The sequence below is a fragment of the Chelon labrosus genome (assembly GCF_963514085.1).
Source record: "Chelon labrosus genome assembly, chromosome: 10".
NCBI lineage: Eukaryota > Metazoa > Chordata > Actinopteri > Mugiliformes > Mugilidae > Chelon > Chelon labrosus.
This window is the reverse complement of record NC_140360.1, coordinates 26,654,886-26,682,045: the sequence shown is the minus strand read 5'-3', so window position 1 is coordinate 26,682,045 and position 27,160 is coordinate 26,654,886. Positions and strand designations below refer to the sequence as shown.

General features: G+C 40.2%; 3 protein-coding genes across 3 annotated transcripts in view; 1 reads left to right on the top strand and 2 right to left on the bottom strand.

The window, feature by feature from the left end:
• Positions 1–836: 836 nt before the first annotated feature.
• Positions 837–4,725, bottom strand: casp9 (caspase 9, apoptosis-related cysteine peptidase; the record flags this gene model as incomplete). The annotated part of the gene is made up of 10 exons (XM_084553866.1): positions 837–1,782; positions 1,905–2,014; positions 2,137–2,325; positions 2,417–2,564; positions 3,109–3,198; positions 3,288–3,464; positions 3,586–3,647; positions 3,728–3,811; positions 3,948–4,158; positions 4,594–4,725. The coding sequence occupies 10 exons, from the start codon at positions 4,723–4,725 to the stop codon at positions 1,678–1,680; spliced, it is 1,308 nt and encodes a 435-aa protein (XP_084409992.1). The 3' UTR covers positions 837–1,677.
• Positions 4,726–5,159: 434 nt separating this feature from the next.
• On the top strand, positions 5,160–11,584 carry dnajc16 (DnaJ (Hsp40) homolog, subfamily C, member 16). Its single transcript, XM_084553865.1, has 15 exons — positions 5,160–5,295; positions 5,635–5,808; positions 5,887–5,953; positions 6,037–6,361; positions 6,470–6,654; positions 6,770–6,874; positions 6,975–7,133; positions 7,224–7,354; positions 7,887–8,070; positions 8,189–8,368; positions 8,504–8,580; positions 9,215–9,295; positions 9,446–9,535; positions 9,619–9,789; positions 9,877–11,584. Exons 2-15 carry the CDS (start codon positions 5,651–5,653, stop codon positions 10,322–10,324), a joined length of 2,361 nt encoding a protein of 786 aa, XP_084409991.1. The 5' UTR covers positions 5,160–5,295; positions 5,635–5,650; the 3' UTR covers positions 10,325–11,584.
• An 8,999-nt stretch (positions 11,585–20,583) lies between these two features.
• The window catches only part of mtcl2 (microtubule crosslinking factor 2), a gene marked incomplete at its 5' end in the record, with an annotated part of 92,679 nt that continues 86,102 nt past the window's right edge, over positions 20,584–27,160 (bottom strand). The window contains one exon of the mRNA XM_084552723.1: positions 20,584–26,857. Coding sequence (XP_084408849.1) covers positions 26,723–26,857 — 135 coding nt within the window. The 3' untranslated portion in view covers positions 20,584–26,722. The remainder of the gene's footprint in view (positions 26,858–27,160) is intronic.

Here is a 27,160-nt window from a genome sequence, read left to right as displayed (position 1 = left end):
TGTTCAAAACAAAATACTGAATTTTTGAAGATAAACACTAGTAGGTCATCTCTACTACTGACTGGAATGACTGGATGAAATGACATTCAGTCGTTTGGAATCTAGCTGAATGGTGTGTTTCAAATTATCTGTAGATCTTTTTAAGTTCCTCATCACACTCATAGGCCTCCACAACATTGTTTTTCCTGAAACAGAGCTCTTTAGATTCGACGTGATGACACCACAGTGTACGCTCACAACAAACACAACACCAAGCTATGCTAAGCTAAGCTAAGCTAAGCTAAACTAAGATTGTGTTTATCACTGAGGAGAGGGATGATCCTCCAGTTTCTTTCTTTTGTGAAGGGCTGGTGTATGGTGTACATTTTAGGATATCCTCAGCTGTCAGACTCAGGTGTCAGACATCAGATGAAAAAGCATCAGGTCTCAGGAAAACCGCTGTCAAGTTTACGGAATTACACAGTCATGTCTCAGACATCAGATGAAAAGGAGTCAGGTCTCAGGAAAAGCGGAGTCAGACAAAAAATTCTCAGATGAAAAGTTATCAGAATCAGGTCTAAGGAATTAAGTAATAAATAAGTAATAATAAGTAATAAGTAAATAAGTAATTCCGTAAACTTGACAGCGGTTTTCCTGAGACCTGATGCTTTTTCATCTGATGTCTGACACCTGAGTCTGACAGCTGAGGATGTCCTAAAATGTACACCGTACTGGTGGTTCAGGTGAAGACAATGTGATAGGCCACTTCCAAAAGTGATGGAAGATGTTTCATTTGTATTCTTTCATCTTTTGCAGAAAAATCACCATGAAACAGTTCACAAGCAAAAACTTCTTTGAGTCCTTTCCCTCAGTGGAATCAGTGTGTGATTGGCAGGTTCAGGTCCACTAGTTGCTACAGCAGGACATGGAATGCAGGAGCATTCTGTTTTTATTTTGATTCAATCATAAACATTTTCAAAACAAAACACTGAATTTTTGAACATAAACACTTGCAGGTCATCTCTACTACTGACTGGAATGACTGGATGAATGACATTAACCACAGTTTAATAGTTTATATCAAACATGTATTGTCGCATAAGCTCTCTTATAAACAATCCTGTCATGGTTGCACATGTTGTACAGTATCCAACTATACCGTCCACTGAAAATCGTTAGAAACATACAAAATACAAATATAAAACACAAAAACGCAAAGTGTGCAATTACAATATAGACTAACAATTGAATATTTTAAATAGGTATATAAACAATTCACTACAATTCCAGCCCATCACCACTGCTATAATTTTGGAGTTATGTATAAAAATAAAATTCATTTGATTTAATTGAGTAAACCTGATAACCTGTAACTACAGTAGGCCTACATCTCAGCTCTAATTCACCATGTTACATTGCACATGAATGCATTTTTTTAAGTAAAGTTAATTTATTAGATATTACAGCAAAATTCTCAGTGTTTAAATATCATCTTTCTGATATGATACCTGTTCCCCAAAAGTTCATTCAGAAAAATCAACAACTATTTGAAACAAAAAAACACAGTGAGACATTACAAATGATAGAAATGCACAGTAAGACATGATCACTTCAGTAAACAGTCACAGCATAGTTACAATTCAGACATCTTTTTTGTAGTGAAGTAGACGAATGTTCCCTGACTATTGAACTTTTGCGCTACACCTGTGTTTGAAAGTAGAATAGTTTACGGAGGAAGTTAAAGGAGCCAGGCATCTGCTTGTAGAGGCCTTTTGCAGAGTTTTGGGAAACTTCGTGGTTAACCTGGGAAAAAGCACAACGGGGTAATAATTAGACAGATATATCTCTGTTCAAAACTCTTTCAATGGCCAGTGGTATCCACAATGGCTCCAGCTACCTTTACTGGCATAGTAAAAGAAGCTCACCATCATCAACATTGTGACCAAGTCATCGGTAGCAGCGTTTTCCTCAAGGATATGATCCAGTGTCTCTACGTACCAGGAGCCCGACTGGGTGTCTCTCCAGGAAACATAACCTGTCACATGGTCACAGAGGCATTAGGACACAAAGATAGGAAGTCTATACAGAGTTCTGACTTCCATCACAAAGTCTGTATAATTAATCAATACAAAAATATGCATTTAGACTCAGACACACCAGGGAATGTAGAGTAGGAGACCAGGATGTCACTCGGGGTTGGCAGTGTGGCTCTGGCGTCCGGCTCGTCGGACATGCTCAGAGAGTCGCTGCTGGATGACGTTGGGATGGCGTCTGTTTCGTTGTCTTCTCCACCGCCGGATGGTTCCACCTCATCTGGGGAAATCTCAAAGCCCGTGTCCCTTTCACCTCGAAGACAAAAAAGGAGTTTCCCTGTGATAACACTTTACACAACACTTACTACTGTGACTTATTAAGTAGTGTGTTCTGTGTTAGCTACCTCCGCCACAGGCCTGGATGAAGAAAAGTTTAGGTTTGCCTTGTAAAGAAGGGCAATGCTGGCCATTGAGGTAGTTTGTGATGTGCTGAACCGGGACGTGTTGTCCGTCCACCCCGTACACGGCACCAGGGAAGCGGTTGTGACTCACCTACAAACATACAACAAATACAAATATATATATGTATATACATCTTTTGTTATTTTAGGCTGTTGATCGAAATATATTCAAGTTACAGTTATATAATGAGTATGGTTTTAAAGTGCAGACCGTCGGCTTTAATTTCCTACACAAGCGTGTAGGAATACAGTCTCCTATTTTTAAGGGCTCAAATGTACATGGACAAATCGACCTTAGCATGAATGAAATGTTCATTTTTAATACTTCGTTCAGAATCCTTTGCAGGTAATGACTGTCTGATGCCTGAAACACATGTACATCACCAAAGAATGAGTTTCCTCCTTTGTGATGCTTTGTCAGAACATTTATAGTCCTAACTGTAAATAATTTAAGATGAAGAATACCACAGAGAAAGTTCTGCTGTGATGTAATACAGTAGCTGGAATAATATTACATTTTGCATCATTTTAGAGGCTGGTATCAAGTAATCTGAAGAACAAGGTACAGTTTAATGTGAACTGTTCACAACATTAGAAGGGTTGGAACGAGAGAAAACAAATATACGGTGTCTTACCTCGGTCCCGTGGGACAGCATGATAACCACACAGCAGTCATACTGTGAATGGTCCTTCTTACACAAAGATGACAGTTCATGTTTGATTTGCTGAAATGTGGAGACATCTGTTAGCATTACACTGGTTATGTCTCAAGTACAGCTTCAGACACGGTGGCAGAAAAAAAAGGTCATCTTACTCTTTGTTTCAGGTTCGTCTTGACCTCCACAATGAAGTTGAGAGCCTTGAATCTCCTCTCCAGCTTGTCGCAATCTATGTTGGAGCCTTTGCGATCGTTCAGCTGGCTCCGTGGTTCAAAGTCCACGTTGTTTATGATGAGGCAATGACCACAGGGGCTGGCATCCATTTTATAGCACTGACACACAGCAGTACAAAAACGCAGAGGCAGAGGTGTGATGTGATGTGACGATATACGAACAGAAAGTTTGCGTAAAAAGGATTTGTTGTTACGTGCTTTTTAAATGAATGGAACTCACCTGAATACTATCCCGTCTTGTTCTACCTTGTGGTCTTGGTCTCAGGAACTCCTTGTCAGGTGCTGTGGTTCACACATCAATACATGTTCAGCATCAACGAAGTTATCGGAATTATCAATATTAAATGAACTGCATAGCTTACATGGACTGGGAGTAGTACCAGGTTTCTGTAATGGATAGACAGGGAGAGGATCTTTGTTTTGCTTATCAACATCCATTGGAGAGCCTATTAAAGAAACAGAGAGCACATATGTGAGGACAGAATACACCACAGCGGCCATTTACAAATGATTGAATATCTTTAAATGCAGCCATGACATTATTAAAGATGACATGTGAATGTAAAGAAATATCAGACGTACAAACTGGGAGAGGCTGGACAACAGGGCGCACAACTGGAGTTGGTGTAGCAGGCTGCAGCTGAACTGCTGGAGCTCCATTCTGAAGGATCTCTGCCAAACTCTGCTGACCTGTTTCCAGAAGGCACTCCAGAAATAACGGAAAAGCCCGACTCCCCCGGGTTTCCAAGTCCCGGACTAACTGCCTGGCTTGATCTCGTCTGGTCCCCGAGATCTGATAGGGAACAGTCACGTGTACAATCAGGCTTTACTTTAATTTAGTTTAGTTTATTTCGAACATGTGCGAGTAACATAACAAAGTAAAATGAAAACAAACAGATCCAATAAGAATAGTCCAAACAAAAATAATAATGTGAACCCAACATAAAGGAGTAGGATGAAGCATATGCTTATTTTAACCCACCCCTTCTCCACTACTCAATTACCTATCTTTTCTCCCTAAACATGTATATTTACATTAAAAAAAGAAAATAATTAGAAAAAAAAAATAGATTAAATAAACAAATACATAAATAATTTATCATTTATGAAAACACCCGATTGCTAAAGCCCTTCTTCCTCCCTGTACTTCGTGAAAACCATGTGTTTGTACCGCTTGTAATATTATAGAAATACCTGAAAACCCGACCACTGACCTACTGAGACCCACCTTTATCTCATCGATCATGTCCTGGGTGAAAACTCCTTTTTCGAGAAGGCCATCGTAGAGGTTAGATGGATCTAAGTCTCTCACCAGAGTAGTCCTGTTGCGCTGAAGTATTTTCTTGTGTTGTTCCTCCATTCTCCATTCACTTCTAACTTAATGACGTTATGGTGAAATAAAAGTATTATAAAAAAAAAATGAAATATGTGATAACAGGGTACGTCTGAACCTTAAAACGTGTGAGATTATTCTTTTTCCTTAGTAAAAGTGAAACGATGTTTGTTAGTTCTCTTGTTTTTCCTTGGTTGCGCTGGCTATTTCCGTGTTTACATCACCGCAGCCTCTGATTGGTCAACCGAAGGGCGCGTTCGATTTTATTCACGGTGCGTCGCTACGACGTGGGTAGCATTCGGTAATGCATGGACGCTAAAAATCGCGACGCGACAAAGACTAAACCTAACGCACAAAATAATGGTAAATTGTCGCAAATATAACTCAATCTCCCAAAGTGCCTTTCGACACTGAACGCCTCCCCCTCTACTCCTGCTTAGCATCAGCAGCAGGTTGTCAGCTTGCCGTGGAGGAACTGTGGGATGCAGCTGAACACACCCTTCACATTCCGCTGTTAACCAAGAACGACGAACCGAAATAGAGTAAAAACCTTCAACTAAAATGTGGCACAGCAGCGGTTGAGCGCATCCGCTTGAGGTGACTGGGAATGTAGAGCTGTTTAGACGGTTGTAGCCCTGTAGCAACGACACTAGCCCTAATAGAAAAATGCGTTTCATCCTCGAAAAACAGCGTTACGGACATAATACTACCAACAGGATTATTGGCTCCTGTGTGTGAATATAGCCTAGTTTACCTAGCTTCTGTTGCATGCTATAGGGCCATTGTCATAATTTATTAGCAGCCTGGCTGTCTTCACTACATGGCTAACGACATATGGTGGAAAGGCTGCCTCAGATTTGTAAACCGTTTAAGATCTGTGTGAAGATGCTTAGCTTGCTGTGGCTTGGTAGTGACAGGTCTTGTGGTGTGTTTAAGGTAACTGTGGTCAAAGATGTCTCTGCCACTGGCTGTAGTGGTGGTCCTGTCTGTGCTGCTGACAGGACCAACCCATGCTGGGCCTGAGATGGACCCATACAAAATACTGGGAGTAACCAGGAGTGCAAGCCAGGCTGAGATCAAGAAGGTCTACAAGCGTCTTGCAAAAGAGTGGTAAATATTTCCTCTTACTGGCACTTTAAATAACAATGCTTCTTTTAATTCTTTACTGATGAGCATCTTCTTCTCAAGGCATCCTGACAAGAACAAAAACCCAGGCGCTGAGGACATGTTTATAAAGATTACTAAATCTTATGAGGTCAGTCATTTAAACAAAATGAATTTATCAATGTGTTGTGTGTGTATGTCTCCCACATTAATAATTATCCTGTGTCAATCCAGATTCTGTCCAGCGAGGAGAAACGCACCAATTACGACCGCTATGGGCAGACTGACGATACCCAGCCTTACGGAAACGGTCGCTATGCACATCGCCGGGACAGCTTCTACTTCGATGAGTCCTTCTTCAACTTTCCCTTCAACAGCAAGAACCACAGAGACTTTGCTGACAGCAAGTACACATTGCACTTCAACCAGTATGTCAACGACGTGGTGCCCGACAGCTACAAGAGGCCGTACCTGATAAAGATAACCTCTGACTGGTGCTTCAGCTGCATCCACATTGAGCCTGTCTGGAAGGAGGTGGTGCAGGAGATGGAGGGTCTAGGTTTGGAATTAATCTAGAAATCGTTCAAAGCTTTCCTGCAGTCCTGCCCTGTGTGAAAGGGTGAGTTCAGAAGGCTGACTTGTGTTTGCGGATATCCTGTCTTCGCAGGTGTTGGAGTAGGTGTTGTGGATGTTGGCTACGAGAGACGGTTAGCTAATCACCTCGGTGCTCACCGCACTCCGTCGATACTTGGAGTCATCAATGGCAAGGTGACGTTTTTCCATTATGCTGTTGCAAAGGAGCACCTGAGGCAGTTTGTAGAAGACCTTCTTCCTCAGAGACTTGTGGAGCGGGTAAATATCAGGATTCTAGTCAAGAACATTGTATTTTATGTATGGTTAAACTTATTTTAATGCATATACAAGGGTTGTTTTTAATGTAATATTTGAGATATTTTTCTTATTCCAGGTTACAGACAAGAATAACCTGCAGTTCTTGAACAGCTGGCATGAGCTCAACAAGCCCCATGTGCTTCTGTTTGACCAAGTGCCTGTTGTTCCTCTACTATACAAAGTAGGTTCTTGCCGTGTGTTTTATGTTAAATGTAGTTCAGATGCCACTAAAACTAACTGCATCACTAATGCAACGCTCATTTATCTTTGTTTCTCTATAGCTAACAGCTTTTGCTTATAAGGACTACTTGCAGTTTGGCTATGTGGACCAGGGCCTTTCAGAGACTGCCAATTTGCAGAAACAGTTTAATATTAACACGTACGCTCCGACCATGCTGGTCTTCAAAGAGAACATTGACAAGCCAGCTGACATTATACAGGTAAACCAAAGCAATATGTGACATATTGAAGTGAAGTCGCTCCATTTTTTTTCTACCAGCGTTCATTAAAATGTGTTCTTTTGTCCACAGGCTAAAGGAATGAAGAAGCAAATTATTGACGAGTTCATGGCAAATAACAAGTTTCTCCTTGCACCGCGGCTGGTCAATCAGAAGCTGTTTGATGAGCTGTGTCCTGTCAAACAGTTTCATAGGCGCAGGAAGTAAGAGAGACTCAACATTTTACCATCTGTTCACGCCTGATTAAATGGAAGCATGAAACCAATTAGATATATTGTTTTTGGTTTGGTTGTAATTTCCAGCCCTTATTTGGGGGATTTTAAATCTTGCTAGGGAGCCTGCTCTCCACGTTTGACCAATCAGAGCCCAGTCTTCTCTGATTGGTCGGAGCACCGACCATATATGTTTGGGCAGAGAGCTGAAACGGCAGTGCTGCAAGTGAAGGAGAGACAGAGGGCATGGAAATTTGAGAAAACGTTTTATTAGACTCAAAATTAGTACACGCCCCCGAGTGCACGATACATCATCAACATTTTTTAATTATTTTCCAGGAAAAAACAAACCCTTAAATACCATTACTAACTTTTTTTGTCAGTGCTGGGTCCTATACGAGCATATGGCTGACATGCAACACATTCATATAAAAACACTTAGATAGCAATTTGATTTCATTGAAACTTTAAGTTATGTACCTTCTTTTTTTCTAATTCACTACAAAGTCCCTCTTCCCCGCAGATACTGTGTGCTGCTGATCACAGGTGATGAAGAGACCTTTTCTTTTGGCAACCAGGCCTTTCTCTCATTTGCTTCCACCAACACTAGGGAAGTTGTGAGGTTTGCGTATGTGTACCAACGGCTACAGCAGCCACTTTGTGACATCCTCATGCAGAACAAAGACAGCGCACAGCCACCACCACAGGTACAACTCGCATATGTCCAACACTGCAGCTACCTGTTTCAGTTGTAAAGCATATATAATGATTAAGCTTGCGCTGTGTTTTGGATGTCACCACCACTTTGACGGGTTTTGCATGCAGGTAGTGATACTGGAGAGGCGCAATGCTGCGGGGAAGGCGTTGTTCAAGCCTGTCACCGCCTGGAACGGCAGCGAGGAGGACAAGCAGCTTCTGGTGGATGAGTTAGACAGACTTCAAAAGGACCCGTCGATCCTCAGCCACGATGCCATGCTGCCCGAACTCAACAACGAGTTTGCCTCTGTATGTTCTCTTTGAGTAAAAAAATCAAGACTAAATCTTGCTGAACATTTTCAGCTAATATTCTTATAACCAAGTGTTTTTACACAACAAATACCAGTCTTGTTACTAATCACTACTAATACTTTTACCCTGTAGATGTTTGTAATTCGATGGATTTATGCATCTTACGATTACCTCTCTGAAGTCATTGATGATATTCTACATAACAACTGGTAGGTACACCTGTTTCAGTTTAGATTCCAGTTTTAAATGGCTCTACAGCAGTATTTCAGGGAGGAATTGATACAGTATTGTTACAATGTTTGAACTTTGGTTCAGTTCATGTTCACAGAGCAATCCAGACAAAGTTGAGACAAATTGGATTTCAGGAAATGAGAAGATAATGTATTTGAAAATGCAACTTTGGCTTTGGCATTTATGCTGTTCATTGGTTCATGTACCAGTGTTCTGTATATGAATGTGCTCAATTTGATTGAGCATCTAGGCTACACATAGAAAATATTGTATATATGATGAGAAGCCGCACAGCTAAACTAAGTGATTATATAATTATAATGGATGGCGTATTGGTCCATGGGTAATGTGTGTTCATGCTGCAAATAAACCACTCTAAGGAGCAATTCCAAATGTGCTCAGATCACACTTTCTAACCGGGGACAGCTCGCTGGTTTGTTCTGGTGCAATTGTTGGGTTCACACCAGCTCAAATGAACCTAACACTAACCCTGTCACTGCTGGTTCCAGAACAGCTAATGGGGTGTGAAAGCACCCTTCAAGCCAGCGTCCCTCCACTTGTTATTGTCACCATTGAGACATAAACACAGTGTGTCTTGTTGATGTCTTGCAGGCGCGAGATGATGCCTCTTCTGTCCCTCATCTTCTCGGCCTTGTTTATCTTGTTTGGAACTGTGGTTATTCAGGCCTTCAGGTTGGTGGATTGGTGTTTCACTTTATAAAGAAGGCACAGTATAAAGAAAATCTAAAGAAAAGCCAAGGAAAGCAAAGCAATAATGCTGTTAAATCTTCCTCTTCTCTGCCCGTTCACGTCCTTTGGGATTTTTCCTCTGTGTGTCTGCAGTGACTCAAGTGATGATAAGCAGACAAAACCAAAGGCAAAAGATGGAACTAAAGCAGAAAATGGGTCATCAGGGACCAGCAGCACTTCAAGGCAAGAATACAATTTTACACTACTTTTTAGTGGAAGATTTCATGTCATGCTTTTAAGCTCTATGTGTTTGCTGTCAATTTTAGTCGGCCTCCCAAGAAGAACTTTGTGGAGGTGACTGAGCTGACAGACATCACTTATGTAAGCAACCTTGTGAAGTTAAGACCAGGACACATGAACATAGTGCTGGTTCTCACTGATGCCTCCAAGAACATTCTACTTAGCAAGTTTGCCAAAGAGGTCTATTCCTTCACAGGGTAAGCTAAACATTCCCTGCAGAAGTCCATTGTATGAGTTTGAGTGCGTTCTTTATGGACATATTACATTTTTCTCAACTCTCCCAGGAGCCTGACGCTGCATTTCTCCTTCCTGAATATTGACAAGCACAGTGAGTGGATGAGCACGCTGCTGGAATACGCCCAGGACGCCATGCAGATCGATGCAGACGAGGACGATGGTGGAAACCGCAAGGTGGACTACACCGGCTACGTGCTGGCACTTAACGGCTACAAGAAGTACCTGTGTCTGTTTAGGCCCGTCTACACAGGCGAAGACCTTGACAATAAGTCATCTGAGGATGAAGGGGGAGCTTCAGGGGGCAGGTCGAGGTCCAGTTCACGTGACGACCACCCGCAGCGCAAATCCAATCGATCCCGCAGCATATCCACCCTGCAGATCCACCACAAACTGGATCGCCTGGGGTTGTGGATGGAAAGGCTAATGGAGGGCACTTTGCCTCGCTACTATATCCCGGCCTGGCCAGGACTAGACAAGATCACTCCCTGTAAATAGATCAACGTGGAAGGAACTTGGCATTTATCTACTGTCACTCTGAAATGGTTTTATTCATCATGGAAGTTAGGCAAAAGCTGCCTCTTTTGCACTTGAGATATTTGATAGGTACAAGTTCTTTTAACTTTACTACAAACTTGGCTTTAGTCCAACTACTGTGGCACAGCTCCTTTAGTATACCTCTTCTACTCATCGCATGCTGTATTCAACTGCTGTTTAGTCATATTTTATTCAGGCAAATGTGTCTGCTACAGCTGTGTGAAGAGAAAATCACTGTGGCCTCCTGCTGTTATGGCCATGTTCACTCAAGCTAAAAGAGGCAGAATACCAACCTTGGAGTTGGGTTATGGTCAGACTGAACTGGTTTAAAAGACCTGAGGATAATAGCAGAGTTTCAGACTCTCTCCTGAAAAGCACTTAAAGTGTTGCACTCTGTTGTATGCTTGAAAAGTGCCACAATTTTCAAGCATACAGCAGTGTGACTAGTTTAAGAAAGCTCTCAGCCAGCCAGTCGTGGCATGAAATGAGTGGGAATGATGGTCACACAAACCATCTGACAAGCACTTTGGACGGAGTATGAAGGCCTCATTGATAAATACTGTGAATAGAGATGCATGAAACTAACATTAAATGTGTTTGCCTTTTTATACATCTCAGCTCAGTTTTTGTTTTTGGCATAGATTATCTCCTAAATGCTGACTCTCTCGTGCAATATACCGTACTGCTGTCATGACGATGCCTTTTACCCAGGAACCCTCAAGGATCGCTCCACGTTCTTCCTTGATCACATGATTGCAGAAAAACAAAACCCTTCTTTTTTTGTTACACGGAGATAGTTTGAGTTTGTGGTTCAAAAACGTATTTCACTACATGCTAGAATTATTTAACAGCCTCAGTTAGCCAGTAGCTTTATGTAGCAAACATAATAAACAGGCTGTTCGTTTCATCCTCTGAATGTTTTCCAAATGCCTGTGACTGATTGATACTACAACTTGACACCTAAAAAGTGGAAATTAATGTATGCTTGCTTGTTTAATTATTTTTCTTTTGATACGTTCAAAAATGTCATCCGTATCATTCTGTTGATATCAAGTGATGTAAATATCACACATGCTCATGCTAGCTATAGAGCTGTACTTTATGTCATTTGGAAAGTAAGGTGAATGTTTTCCATTATTGAAATACTTATTTTTTTCTAATTGGTGTCAAAAAAAAAGTGCTACTGTAAGATGTTTCAGTTGGTCTTCAACAGTGCATTTATCTTCTTGTTGGTTGTAATAAAATTCTAAAATGCTAATTTCCCTAGCAGCTTATTTAGCAGGAAAGCTAAAGCTAAACGATAAGACATTGGCAGACCTGAATAATCCCAGTTCCTATCAGTTGATATTTGGTAAGGCAGAGCTGTAATTAGGAATCAGTCAGGCCCACCATTCATTTTATGAGAAGACTAATATGTTGATCCTAGTGGAGTTGTATGAGGTACTTGCAGTATCTATATTGTAGGTTGTGGACTGCAAATCCCTTGTTTGGAAAAGCAGACATGAGTTCTGGCCCATAATCCATAAACAATGAACTCAAATAGACAGGGTCAGCAGTAAAATGTATTTTAGGCTCATAAACAATACCTGCCTAAGCCTTAACAGTACTCCTGTCTGCTTCTCTCCTGTAGGTTATCCACATGCTAGTCCAACAGCTTTGGAAGTAAAGGAAACTAACTAGTAGTGAAAAATAAACTGATCATCTGTTTAGCTGCAAGTAATCCAGAATAAAGAGCAGCGGAACTGGGGTTGGTAATGTGCAATGAATTTGGCATATACAAGAATTACACTGGAATAACTCACTGTTTAAATGGCTTTACTCCTTGAATTCTCAATTATGTCCGTCTGTCTTTAGCAAAATTGATCAGTAATCCACTTGTTGAACTCAGGCCTGTTCCCTCTCCAATGGAAAGCATGAGCATTCAGATGTTCTTGACCCCTTGTTCCAACCAACTGGCTTCCCTATTGATCTGAAAAATCAATGACTATATCTTCCATAATCCTCAACCTGCAGTTCTAGTTCAAATCAGAGTAGGCCACTGTACCTCTGAACAATCAATTCTGTTGGTGGACAGTGAGCAGTCCACACTCTGAAACCTAGATGCAGGCTTGTTTGTCAGAGCACGTGGTCCGGTGACAGTGACGGTGGCCATGATCCGCACTGTATGCCGTTATACTGGTCCTTCATCTGATAAGAAGAGTTGTAGCAGCAAAAATATGTGGTTAATGCTTTTCTGAGGCGCGCATGGCAAAAGGAGCAACAGGAGTGTGCCAAAGAGTGCTCACAATGTGTAACAATGTGAAAGGTGCATGGATCAGTTGCAAAGATGCATGAGTTTAGTTCACACATTTTGTTGCCATTTCACCGGCATAGAAAATAAAAAGTAGTCCCAGATGAAACTCAAGCAAAATATGCAAAAGACAGGTATGCAGCGCAGTGGCTAAGTACAGTTCTACTCATACATTTACATACACTGGCAGAATTAATAAGTTGTGTTCCATTTTTATTTTTAAAGAAAATGGGTGATCAGGCAATAATTATATCTTTTATTGTTAGTGGGATTCAGAATAAACTGTATGGCACCACATAATAGTGCAATCATTAAATAAGACGTAGCAATGGAGGAAATATTTTTCCAGAGGAGCGATCCACTCTTCTTGGTAAAATTCCTAGTAAAAGTCCTGTTGGTCATCTTGCAGGAACTGAAGATTGAGACTTCTGTCAATGATTTAGAGGTCTGAATGGTTGACTTTACTTTGTGGTTTAGAAGATGCATCCAACATGTTGCTTCCAGACTAGTAAAACTGGTAAATTATCCTACAGTATTTTCTCATACTGGGGGACTAAATTCCCTGCGTGTTGTAGCTCACGCAAGCCCAGAAAATATGGAAACCACCTGCGTGCTTCACAGTAGGGACGGGGTTCTTTTCATCATGGCAGCTCCACTGTGCATGCTATTTTTGTTCGAGTGCCTCCTTACTGTGCATCTTGAAACCTCTACGTCACTTTTTTGCAGACGTCTGTGTTCGAGCTTGAGTTGCTTGAGGGGTTTTCTTTGATGCACAACCAGCTTTCCTGGTAGGTATTTTCTGAAATCACTGTTGCTCTGTCCTGTATCCACTCAACCCTTTAGCAAGGTTGTGGACACTAATGAGACCTTCTCAAATCTTTGCATATACTGTATATACATGTTTTATTTTACTGAAAATAATTCAAATGAAGTACATTTTCTAAAACATCATCATACATATCTTTGATATTTGAGGAATGGCACCAAGACAAAAAAGTGTTTTAATTGATAGATAGATAGATAGATAGATAGATAGATAGATAGATAGATCAAGGTTGTGATTCTAGTTTATATATTTTTGTTTATTTATATTTTATTTGATATTTAAAAGTTTTTACACATTAGGTCTGTTATTAACATATTTCAGCCACTAGATGGCACCTCAACCTCATGGGTCACGTTGAGTGTCAGCTCTTTTTATATTCTGTCTCTGATGTCCTTATTTGTTCATGATTCCTGTTATTTCTTCAGTGGTATGAGCATGTTGAGCATTTAGACTTGTATAGAGTATAATGTCCAACAATTTTGTCCAATAACAGTCTTCTAACCACTATTAACTGGTGGACTGAAGAATCTTTAGAAATGATCATATTCTAAAAGGTAACTTTACCACTGTTTCTGGCTAGGTAGTGTAGTTACTTATAATATTATTAAATAATAACATTAGTTTCAGTAGCAGTCTAGCAAAGGTATAGTCTCATGTCCGTTACCTTTTGCAATATGTTGCATTTTGATGTTGTTGACATCGATTGAGCATAACATTATGACCAGCTTCCTAATATTGTGTAGGTCTTCCTTGTGCCTCCACAACAGTTGTGACTCATCAGAGAATGAACACGGGCCTTCTGAGGGTGTCCTGTGGTGTCTGGTAACAGAATATTGTTAGTGGGGGCCTTTGGGTCCTATGGGTTGAGGGGAGGGGCCTCTGCAGATCACCACACAGACATTTGATCAATTTGGGATCTAGTGAATTTGGAGGCCAGGTCAACACCTTGTGATGTTTTTCATATTTTTTTTGTTGTTTCTGCTGCCATCAAGGAGTGTCATTGCTATGGGGTGGGGGGTCCTGGTCTGGTTTAGGTGGATGCTACATGTCTAAGTAACATCCACATGAATGCCAGGTCCAAAAGATTCCCACCAGAACACTGGATTGTCACAAGATGGTCAGTGTTATTTACTTCTCCTGTCGGTGGTTTTAATGTAGTGGCTAATCCTGATATATTTGGGTTGAACCGACTAGTTGACTTTGCTGCTGTGCAATGATGCTTTAAGCAGTTGCATGGTCGCCGATCACTACAGATGAAGCCCGTACTACCGCGACATGCAGAATATGTAAGTCAGTCTTGAAATACAACAAAAATACTACTGCAATGTACACTCATCTGAAAAGGCATCTGCTAACGCTAGCAGAGGAACTGTCCAAATCCTCTCAACATCAGTGAGTTAACAAATTCACCAAACGCCCTGTAGTAACAGAGAGAATGAGGCTGCACACCAGCAGTTTGTTGATGAATTTCATTGTCTAGTTATTAGACCTTTAGCTGCTATATATGGAAAAGGCTTCGGAGATAGAGCTCTTTTCTTTTTATCCCTGCTTCATTATATCTTCCAACACGCTGTGAAGTACTATTGACGATGCCGATTTATATAAGCTAAATATATCTGCAGCTCACAGTACTGATAAGTGTATGTGTTAATGTTCAGTTCTGTTGTGTTCTATTATTTGACATTGTTGCTGTGGTAGTAGAGTGACGCTACAATATGTACTCAGGTTATATAGATTTCACTGTTGCTAAGCATTACTTTCTACTGTGTCATGTGCTAACTAGACTTTTTGATATATCAGCAATAGTATCCATTCATTGTACACTTCCGGTGTAGTGCACATTCACTGTATAGTTTAGGTTCTACTTGCAGACTCCACTTGTTTATCTTCTGTTTACATATTCCTTTTGTATTATGTGTCATAATACAGTATATTGTTGTAGAATAGTAAAAGTACAGTAGCAGTAGTTGCATTAGTAGTAGTTATTGTCTGTGTCATGTTATACATGTAGCACAGTGGGACTAGGAGACTATGTATTTCACATCTTTGTATGTTTTCATGTTGTGGCAGTAACAATAGACACGACTTGAATAAAGAAAAGACAGGTTGGTGAAAAATAATACTCCATCTGTAGGGCATAGCAGCAGTAAATAAGGCTGGGCCTTATTGTATAGTCTCCCTTTCTTCATGCTCTCTTGAACTCACTGTATATTGAACATACTGTATGCTATCAACGCAGCCTTTGAGGACTTTTCTATCTCATACTTTCACTATATGGGAGAGATAAATAGAGCAGATACATGAAATAGACTGAAGAGATATATCAGATGACAATGGAAGCTAATGCTTTTCTATTGCTGCTATTTTGGATGTGTTTTCTGTTATTGCTGCTGAAGTCCATGGTGACTCATTGTGTGAGTGTGTGTTTTTATTTTTTTATTTTTTTGTAATAATGACTCGACAATTTTCAGCCAATGCTTCATCTGAAGGAAGCCACTCCCTTCCCCTAAGAGCATATTTCTTGACGGACGTTTAACTGCATGTGTGTGTGAGAGGGAGATAGTGTGTTCATGTGTGTGTTTTGTGCATTTAGGCAAGTGACAAGCGTGAGTTCCTCTCCTTGAATTCAGTTTTAATTAGTGGAGCCTCATTGACTATATCCTGCATTTGAACCTGACTTCCTGCATGTGTGTGTGTGTCCCAGATTCTTGTGGAACACTGACGCTGTGCAGCCAAGTTGCCCTCGTGCGGCCATAACTATTTGAGGGATGAACCCTCAAATTGTTTGTGTGTGATTGTCTGATCCAAAGTGCAGTGCAAATAGTTTTGATATGACATTGAAATCTACTGAAAAATCTACATGGGATAAATTGATACAGGAGTGATACATTTACTGATTAGGCTACAGGTGATCTTTTGCAATACTTAAGTCTATTAAGTTAGTGAAATCACTTAAGTGATTTAACTGTAAATGTACATCTGGGACAAATTATTCAGAAGCTAACTTTTTGGCCTCTCTCATTTACTTATATTCTTTTAAACCATTTTACTACTACATATTAACACTGTTAATAGGAGCCGGCTATGGATCTGATTGTATCTATTAAATATAGATCTATTAAATGTGATAAATGTAATAAAATCATCTTAGCTTGGATCATATGGCTGCGTCTCAGATTTAAATTGGTCTAAATGTGATTAAACATGGACTGAGGGGATGATGTTTCCTGTCAGTGTGTCTGTTGATCGGAGGAATGACCAAAAACTGTCAAACAATGTGACACTAAATTGCTGTAAAGCATACATATCTATAATGAATGAAAATGGGTCACTCTTACTCCTGTGATAGATGTTACTTTGATTTAGTCTTTTGGCTTTGCCTTTGCCTTTCCTCTTACGATAGCCACCATCACACTAATATAGGTATACAGATACAGGAGAACAGCTGGGTCTTTAGTGGCTCCTCTTAGATAAGAGCTCCTCATGCTTCTTCCTCCACTGACCTCATGTAGCAGAGAGAGAGAGAGAGAGAGAGAGAGCGAGAGAGAGAGAGAGAGAGAACGATCTATATGTTTAACATCAGTTCCTCCTTGGTCTGATTCTGCCGTTAGCGTGATGTTCTCTGCTTCCAGACTATTGTATCCATTCATTAGTTTGGCCTAAACTTCACTGCTGGGTTTAAATATTCTTGCAGAGTTAGGTTGAGGAAGTAGACACAGGTTAGATGTGTGCTTGCATCATGGTAATCCCCACAGCCTGGGCTGGTTGAATTAACAAGGAATCAAGCAGCTCTGAAGTTAAAGCCACACATTAGTTTGACTCCTGCAGTGGGATTTGAGCTCGGTTAAATCGCCTTCTGAAGAAAATCCATGGAATTAACTGAAGCAGTCGGTTGAGGGACAAGTAAATCTATACGTGTTGAAATATTAATGTGGTCTGATTGAGTTGTGTTGGAAATGGACATTGATTTAGCAACGATTGCTCAACCAGTGATAACCTTCACACGGAAGTGCAGAGTGTACATTTCAATCTATTGATTAAATAGATTTATTTATTTTGTTTATTTAAAAATAGTAATTTCATCAGTGGTAATGGAAATCACAGAACACCTACAGAAAACAAGCATATTTTGTTCTAAGAGAGTATATTACACTGCACGTTATGCACTTTGATAAACTTTAACATCAAAAACATACTTTTCCCATCTCATTATTATTTAATGGATGTAAGAAATCTGACAGTCTAATCTAATCCCATGGAAAATGGGTCACTGAAAAAAACTACCATTACATATGTGTTCAGCCAAAACAGGAAGTGATTCCTTTGTTTTCAAATGTTGCCAAGGTGAGGTCACTTCCTGTCCGTGCGTGGAGACTGCCGACATCCTCTCTTGAGCTTGTTTTTACTCCCATAAGACGTATTGAAGGAAAAACAAAGAGAACAAGACAGCGATATGAGACAGAAGAAGTATCTGTAGTGATGGAGCAGATAGTAGATAGATCGGGATTTACTGAGATGAAAAGGAATTTAATAAACAATCCAATTTGGTTACTTCCTCCATGATTTCGAAACACTTGCCAAAACCCCATGGAGCACATGCTAAAATTTTATGCAACAGAGTGCATTGCCCCTCTCAGTGGAGCTAATTTTGAGCGTGTAGCACAAAAAGTTCCTGCTGGTTCAGTCAGCTAACTTTCTGCTGTCTCCCCTGATGCTATCTCAACAGCTCCACATACAGTGAATGACCTTGCTAAACTAGAATAATGAACATGGTAAGTAATGCATACCTGCTGGCTGATATTTGCATTTTACTCAGAGCAGCAGAGGAGCTTCAGAGAGCCTCGAAACATGACTCCTTTGTTGATCTTCTGTGGGGAAGCTTTCTGTCTTCCCTTCTTCAATTTGCTTTCTTTTCTAGTATCCCCACTAGCAAATCACTTGGCGGGCTGAGAGTCCATCGTCCCTCTCTTTCCTCTGTATTTGCGGCGCTGACAACACATGCATCCTGAGGTTTCAAACACTTTGCTGGATTTTTCACGTATTGGTGAAGACCTTTTATTCTCGCCTTTTCCTTGGAGCTATTTTCTTCTTCCTCTTTCTCTGGCTTTCTCTCCTTGTCACCCCTTCACTTTCGTTCTCGTTTTCTCCCTGTACGCTAAGATTTGAAAAATTTACCAGTATTACTGCCTCTTGAAGCCATATGGCAGGACAAATAAAGGGATAAAAACGGAATCGTAGAAAACAATATTTAAATACCGAGCTGATGAGTCCACAGTTTTGGCTGCTTTTCAGAGAACAGCAAAGTTAACTGCTGGCTGATTATTTTCTCTGCATAATTCTATCTTTCATATTGTAAGCGTTTTCCAAAAAGCTGAGTCTTAACAAAACACCATCTGTCCATTCCACCTTATCAGTTGGGACACTTCACAGTCTCCGGGTCCACATTTATAGAGAATATTTATGGACAGTTATATCCAGGACAGAATGCAGAGTAAAAAGGAATGGCATCATTTGGTAAATAGCCATTGATAGTTCAGTACAGTACATGATATTCTGAACAGATTTTATTTAATATTTTGACTTCTCACCAACAAGACTAAAGTGGTTTCTGTTGGGCCCTTATACACATATTGGATGTTTTTCTACTATTTCAAACCACTGAATGTTTTGAAGGTCTCATGGTTAGACATCCAAAATTACAGCAAGTGTTTTAAGATGAGCAGCAGGCAACTGGTGGAACATTATTTGGAATATCTATAAACTAAATTAAAATTGTAATCTCAAATTTATAATAAAATATCGAACTATTTATTATAGATGTTTAGTTACAATAAGAAAAATATTAGATCATTTGAGTCCTATTTTAGGCCAGTCACATAAGTAAATATATATTTAGAACAAACAAAGCCAACACAATGTGTCAACAACTGCAGTTCCGTTAATGTCCACTAGAGGCGGTTGCCAAAAAGCGAGTCAATCTGCACAGTCCATAGATTGTATATAAATATGGACAATGCGTGTCCCACTTCCTTGCATTGCCAAACTGATGCTATTTTCCTGGGGATACGGGCGGCACCATCTTGCAACTTTGGAGCCAGAGTCTGAGCAGTAGCCTACGGTCGGAGAGTGGAGACACGCGCTGCGATATCGATGACCGAGCACACTTCCGGCAGACTCCAGACTCGCGTTTTTGTTTCATTAATCCTATGCTCTGCTCTACTTCCACCAGTTACAAGAAAATGTATGATTATACATTGTACTTATTTTTAAAAATAGTTTTAACACCTCTCATGGCCCCACAGGACCGCTTTACGGAGCGGTTGGCGTGGCAACTGGTGGTCGCCATTATGTCACATCCTGTTTCTATACCATCAAATAACTAACTAAAACGCAAAACTCCAAAAAGTTGACACTTGAATATGCATCAGCATTATATTAACCACCTAAAAAGACTGAAACCATCCTTGGAGACATGTAATTTAGTGTTTTAGTTTGGCCCAAGTCCCATCCACTAACATGGAGGGGGTGGAGCTTATGACCTATACTGCAGCCAGCCACCAGGGGGAGCTCTACTAGCTTTGGGTTCACTTTTGAGGACCCATTCTGGTCCACCGTTGTACAGTCTATGGTTCAGACCTGGTACAAAAATCAGTTTACTTACTCATGGCATGGCATGAAGTTACATGACAACTGCATGGGGGGCAGCCAACAACATTGGGATTTCATTATGGGGCAATGTTGGATAGTCCAACAATCAGGGACAATTTATTGTAAACTAAATCAACTCCATGATGCTCAGATGACATGAGCTTTTTTATAACTCAGTTGTTTAAATTATGCATGGTTTAGGTCATGGCTCTACTCACACTCCTCCTCTTTGACCATTCTTGAATTAGCTAGGAGTTAGGTGGAGAACAGAGCCATCAAACTGAGCTTCAAAGCGGCTCTCCAGGAACCCTATGGCATCACAGATGGTTGTCCATCTTTATGTACAGTGGTTTTATAACGTGTAATACACACTGTCCATTGATTGTTTGACTTCAGTCAACTAATCTATGTCAAGGAAAGATGGGAAAAGACATTTTATCCAAGCACAATACATACATATGAAAAGAGAACAAACCACAATAAAGTCCATCAAACATTTATTTGTGAATTCTATGACAAACAGAAGGCAGTTGTAATATCTTGTTTTACAAGCTACATTGGTCAGAGAAATAAAAACCCCCAACCCCTTTAAAAGTCTGCTCGGATCAAATTTTTACTTTGTTAACGTTTGCTGCCATTTCTTTTGTCTGTTTGTTTTTCCATCATCTTCAAAATGCACCTATGTACAGAAGAAATGCTCAAGTGTCTACAAAGGGAGAGAGCTACATACTTCCACAGCGACCCTGGTCAGGTCAGCTGTTGATATTCAGCTTTTCTCAAAGAAACAACAGGACAGAGAGTACGGACATTTTTTTACTTTTAAAGTTGCGATCCAAGGGAACAGATTTTCTTACAGTGTACTCATTTTATTATGCTTTCATTGCATTCTCCTTATATTCAAGAATCTAGCATTATTAAAAAAGACGAGAGTAGGGTTATATAAAGCATATATACAGGCAATCTCTAGGTAATAGTTCAGCTAAGTAATCATGTACATAGTCCCAGCATATGAATGGTATGGAAACACGTTAAAAAAGCTGGAATCAATCATGTTGCTCTGAAAGGCGCACAGACACGCAGGGAACAATAATACTCATGGTTTGTGTCATGCAACCTGTAAGAAGTCATCTGTCGTTGGCTGGTGATGTTGTGCGACCTATAAAACTGTTTTTATAATTGGCTGAAATGCCAAGTATCTTATAACCTGAGGGGGAGGAGCAGATGTGGTACCTGAAAGCAGGTGGAAAAGCTGAAGAGGTGGAGACAACTGAGCAATGACATCAGAGTCGAAGACAAATTTGAGTTGCCATTATGGATTTTCATACAAAATATGACCGGGCTGCAGTAAATGCCAATAGATATTAAATGAATTTCCAGCTCTGATGTGCCACATCTTGAGTTTGATGTGATAAAAATCAAATGTAATAGAAAATATTTGAAAGCAGTGTGTTCTTAATATACATAATTATATTATGTGTGCACACCAGAGACAAAACATGAAACCTTATTCCATATTTTTTTTTCCATTCTCAAATATGCATTAAAAGCAGCACTACAGACAGTTTTATCCACAAGCCCTGAATATCATCTTCAAATCAGACATTCTATCATATGGTCTAAAACATGCACCTGTGTCTGAATTAGTGATATCAGCAGAAAAAATGCATTTAACCACAACATAATGGTCTGGATTTGGAGGTCTGGAAACAAAAAGCTAATTTCTAAGGCTTGATACCGAGATCCCTCATAGGTCTGCAATGTACAGTAGGTAGTAGAGCCGCCACTGAAGATGAATGTAACAAAACATTCTCCAACAGCACTCATTTAAGTAATTCATCCAGAATTTGGTGTCATCATCATCAGTGTGTACTCAGCTACAGCCAAATGTTTACAAAAAATTTAAACCAAGACATCTTTGTAGAGGAAAGGCACTGAAGTGACCTTGTTGGGGACAGTGAGACAAATGACAATGGGACGCAGGCATCAAATATGCTCCAATGATTCATTGCCAGAAGTCAAATATACATTAATCGTGCTCCGTGTTATTTCATGGCGTGTCTCAGAGTGTATTAAAAATATAAGAGGTAGAACAGAGGTTTTGTTTCATTAATGTCATGAGGAATCAGAATCGCTCCCTGTCTTAACTAAATGATGCTAACTATCAGTAGTGTGGAGTCTATTGTGTACTTATGTAGTTGATTTGTTTCCGGTTTGTGGCTTTTATTTTTCCAGTTTTAAAACAAAAAAATCACAATAATTGTTCCAAGCTGTTATTGGCATCCACAGTAGTTTCACCTTTAACAATGAAATGTGAATTTATGGGATTAAGGGATTACTATGTCAGATTATTTAGATCTGCAGTGCATGTTAACAAGCAGAAACTGAGTCAGGTCTAATATTAGCCTGTGGTGAAGGTTCCTTTGTGGTTTCAGACTGTTCTTCCTGGTGTGTGGTGGGAGAGACTGTGGGACGACTGAGTCATTATTGGACTGTGGTCACTGGTCGCCCTGAAACTCTGAGCCTGTCTGCCTGTGTTACATTCTCTGCTGTGAATCGGCACACAGGACCTTTCTACTACTTTTCTGAGAAGTCTGGACCACAGTGCACGGAAAAAAATCATCTTGCCCTTTTATAATCTCTCTTACATGACACCACTTACGCGTCTGAACTATTTTTAGTCTAGATAATAACATATTGTTTGGCCAGCCTTCCACACTGTCCTCCAGTATACAGTATACTAAACATAGTCAGTGGTATTTGTCAAAAATCAGAAGAATATCATTGTACCCTTGATTATTTTAACTTTTTGATTAGACAGATCAAAAACCACAGAGCCTGCTGTTAAGCATTTGTTTTGCCATTTTTACCAAATTCAGACTCAGTGCATTTTAAAATGTGTAGCCCTCGGCTGGATGCTGAGCTGCTGTTTTCATTGATGTGCAGGACCTCCGGTCTGAGAAATACCACGCTGAAAACCTTTGTTTTTAAAGCTGCCTTCAAATGGAACATTTAAGCTTGTCACTACAGTATGTCGTCCTGTTAACCATTGTCACAAGTAAACTCCATATAAACAGCCATCTCTTGTGGTATGCACAACTTCGTAAGTAGAAATAGTGGTAAGTAGTACTAGTAGTAAGTGTTCAATAAAGTCACAGTTGACAGGTGGGATACGACTCCCCATGTTCATGCTGTCACCCCAAGTTACCTGCTAATTAACAGGTAACGGAAACTGTACGAAATCCAAAGGTGAAATAGGTTGAGGCCACTAATCCCAACTAAAGACAATTTTCACCTACCAGTTTGTGAATACTACAAGAGGGCGTCGTTCTTATGGACTTTTCCCAAAAACACAAGGCGCGACCCCATTTGAAGGTAGCGTCACTTTATAGAAACAACGCACAATTTTTTTAGCGCCACCTTTATGTGCGATACATAAAGCCTATTCATTGCATTAATGTCCGAATGGGTATTTTTTGAAAATGTTTTGTTGTCTTTGTTGACAAGCTAACACAAACACAATGTTCATTTTAACTGTCATGGCTCTTGAGCTTGAACTAAAGAGACGATAATGACGTTTGCCGTTCATGTGCATGCTGCTGAACATTCTACCAACAGCTCCACTATATTCTTCTTTAGTCCTTGTTAAGTTCATCATATAATCTAATTAATTCTCCAGATGTAGTTTGTAGAAATGCATGTACAAAATTTCAAATGATGGAAATGTGGCATGTAGAAAACAGGAACTAGTGAGTACTCAGTCTTATTAGCTGATGTCATTGTTTTTTTATGGTTTAACCAATCAGATTGCTGAGCTAAAACTACCTGTTGTATAATTATGTGGTTGAAAATCAGACATTGTAGTCTGGCGGCAATCAGGAGTGTAGCGTTTGAAGCGGTGAGTTTTGGTTTTGTACCAGCAGTGAGGTCTGCAGTGGAGACAGAGAGCAGCAGCCTTTAGACTGTGGGTTTTCCTCAGTGTGTTATTTAAATACAAGCACCGTAATGCCCTATTTTAAACTGCTGAGTCATTAAATGGTGCGCAGAGCCGGAGGAACGCTGGGCTGCTACTCGTACACAACCAGACATGGTAAAACAGACGAATAGAAAGATGGGTAGATGCCTTGCCAAAGGGGCAGCAAGCCCACAGCAGACTTTACACCGAGTAGCACCGTAATAACTAAATAGAAAGAATAGAAAGAAGCTAATATTTCAGAAAAGATCAAGTAAAAAATAAAAAAAATAAACAAAAATAATTTACTTTCCAGAAATATAATATAACCCTTAATATAAAAAAAGTCATTATATAGTGTATTTACTATTCTCCTATACCTGTTAACCATTTTGTCCCTCCTCCACTGTACTACAGTACTTCATTGTAGCTTTAGTGCCTGATTGTAATTATGTGCATAAAAATGATCTCACTCATTTAAAAAAAAGGCCTGCTGGGTTTGTGGGTTTTCATGAGTCCAGTTTTGGTGTGAGCTGACTTATAGGTGACGTGACAGGCACTTTGAATACCAGTGGATTGATTAGAAAGACACGGCAAACCAAACGGGTGTGAGAAACAACGTATAATAGAACTTCAAAAGTATGATTGTTTTCATCTTACAGTATTTTATCGTTTTAAAACAATTTCTCTTGGCGTTTTTGCATTCGTGTCGGTCCATAAGTAACTATTCTTAGTCCTTTGCGTCTGTCCCAGATATTTCTCTTAAGTGTGCAGACGTCCCATTTTATACTGGCGGGAATGACGCTCAGGTAAAAAGCTAACACATTTTAATTTAGCAAACTAGCTAGACTAATTGAGTAAATTAAAAATACTACGAAATTATTTCTTGAAATAAGTGAAAACCTTCCTTTAGCTCTTGCTGTTTACAAAGATTACCATGCTACATCTTCAATATAAGTTCAAGGTTCATAGAAGACAGGAGAGGACGAGGGAAGGTGAATTCAAAATGATCCCCTTCATTCAACCAGGGAATGGTGCGTTTATACAACAGAAAGATTAAAAGTGAACAACAAAATGTACATAAAAACACATACATAAATCATTGACTAAATCCTCCTAGAACACGGTCTAGGGTTTCTCATCGATGGTATTAATTCCTCCAAATTTAAGAGTGACAGCAGTTTGAGCTTGGTTGTGGTTACACTATGTCATGTATGATTCTTTAACCACTGTAGTAAGGATACAGTGGGCCGATGAGTTTTAAAACTCAGTATCAGATTCCAAAAGCTACATATGAAGAAAAAAATGCAGTGTACATGAACTTGAGAAAAAAATGGAATGCATTTCATGTGGTTTTGTGTCTGATCCCAAACTAGAAAAAAATGGTATAAGAAGTAAAAAAAAAAAAAAAAAAAAAAAATATAAAATTAAATTTGACTTTCAATCTGGAGTGGTCTTCAATCAGTGCAAACAACAGAAATGTTGCGCTGTAGGGCTGTGCACCATGTCTTCATCAGTGTTCGATGTTTAAAGGATGAATCTTGACATCAGTGAAGCGGCATCTCAAAAAATATGAAACAGTTCAAACCATTTCCCGATGAGATTCTGGAGGATAGCTTCTTTAAAGTAGGACTTCTTAAATCTACAAGGTTTAAGTCATGGCTACGTTGCCTCAAAATGTCCCAATATGTGTAGCAAAAGTCCGTCTGGGAAAAACACTGAATAACTTTCTGCTGTTAAGGTTTCCAAATAAATTGATGGGGCGGTGGTCTTTAAGATTTAAATCCTGGTCTCACACATGTTAAGTCCAAACATCCATCAGTGGAGTCCAAGGCTGGTCAAGCTGGAATACGTGCCTCTGCACAGGCCTTAATATCTTCCTTTTGTGAATTAATAAGAGGCATTGTAAACTAGTCTGCAACTGAATTAGTTGTGTAATGAAGCTGCTGCATTTTCAGATCCATGTCGGAGACACTCGCTGGAATGTTATTGTGCTAATGAATCGGAGCGGCATAATCTCCCAGCACAGGATGTGTTTGTGACAAAGTTCAGAGAGAAACCATCTCTGCAGAAACTGAAGCTTTCCACCAGATCTTCCCATCTCTGACAGATGTCTTCTCTGCGGTTTTACAGCTCCCAAAATGACACATGCACTATTGAATGCACATGTAAACAGCGGGTGACAGTTTGCACCTCGCTTCTAACGTTGGCAAGATGATCAGGTCAGTGTGTTGGGTCTTCTATCGCAGGCAAAGGAGACAATTTGTAGTACCAGTTACTGTGTAAGTTGAAGGGGGTGTTTAAATAGGTCCAGTCTTGACATCATTTTACTTGTTAGACTTTCTTCAGTTCGCACTTATCTGAATGAGTTAGGTGTGTATGTGTGCTGGTCGTTCTGTGACGGTTGCGCCTGGGTTGGAGTTTCTGTCCTCCCTGTCCTTGGCATCAGAATGGTACAGTCCAAGACAAGTTGAATATTGCCCGTGTTCTGTGTGTCTGTGAGTGCGTGCATGTGGCAGTAGGTTTGTGTGTCAGGTTTGGCAGTGTGCCTGGGTGGCAGGTTGTAGGTGTGAGAAAGGTGTTTTCCTGGCAGTAAGGTGAAGAATCAGTGTGTGTACATGTGTGCATGTGGCAGTAGAGGTGTCGTCAGTCGTTGCAGGCGTCCCCCTTCTCCTCTGTTGCCGCTGGAGGCTCGTGAGGTCGGTGCTTGCAGTGGCGAGTGGCCGCTCGCGATGGTCGGGTGAAGCAGGAGGACTGGGCGGTGCAGTCACAGGGTCCATCCTGGAAAACAGAAAGATCTCTTATTTACCCTCTAGGTGCCTGCTGCTGCTTGCTCTATTGGGGTGTGTGGGAGAACTTTAAGAACACAAATATAAATTGGAAAAGACGACCAATACCAGCAGGACAGAGAGGGGAGATGACCACTGAGTGAGTTTTAGCTGACTGTCTGCAAATATGTTGCATGTGTTTGCCATCGTTCCAGTTGTGCCATTTGTGGAAGAAGGCATTTCAATCTAAAATTGTACAGCTAGCCTTTCAAAAACTACTTTCAAATGTGTAAAATGCAGAGCAGTGGTGTGCAGA

Bases quoted from the DNA above. Each gene is read 5' to 3' on its own strand.
- dnajc16 (XM_084553865.1), top strand. From the start codon at position 5,651: ATGTCTCTGCCACTGGCTGTAGTGGTGGTCCTGTCTGTGCTGCTGACA. The intron at 8,071-8,188 runs GTACAACTCGCA...TTTTGCATGCAG, and splicing joins GCGCACAGCCACCACCACAG to GTAGTGATACTGGAGAGGCG. The intron at 8,369-8,503 runs GTATGTTCTCTT...TTTACCCTGTAG, and splicing joins TCAACAACGAGTTTGCCTCT to ATGTTTGTAATTCGATGGAT.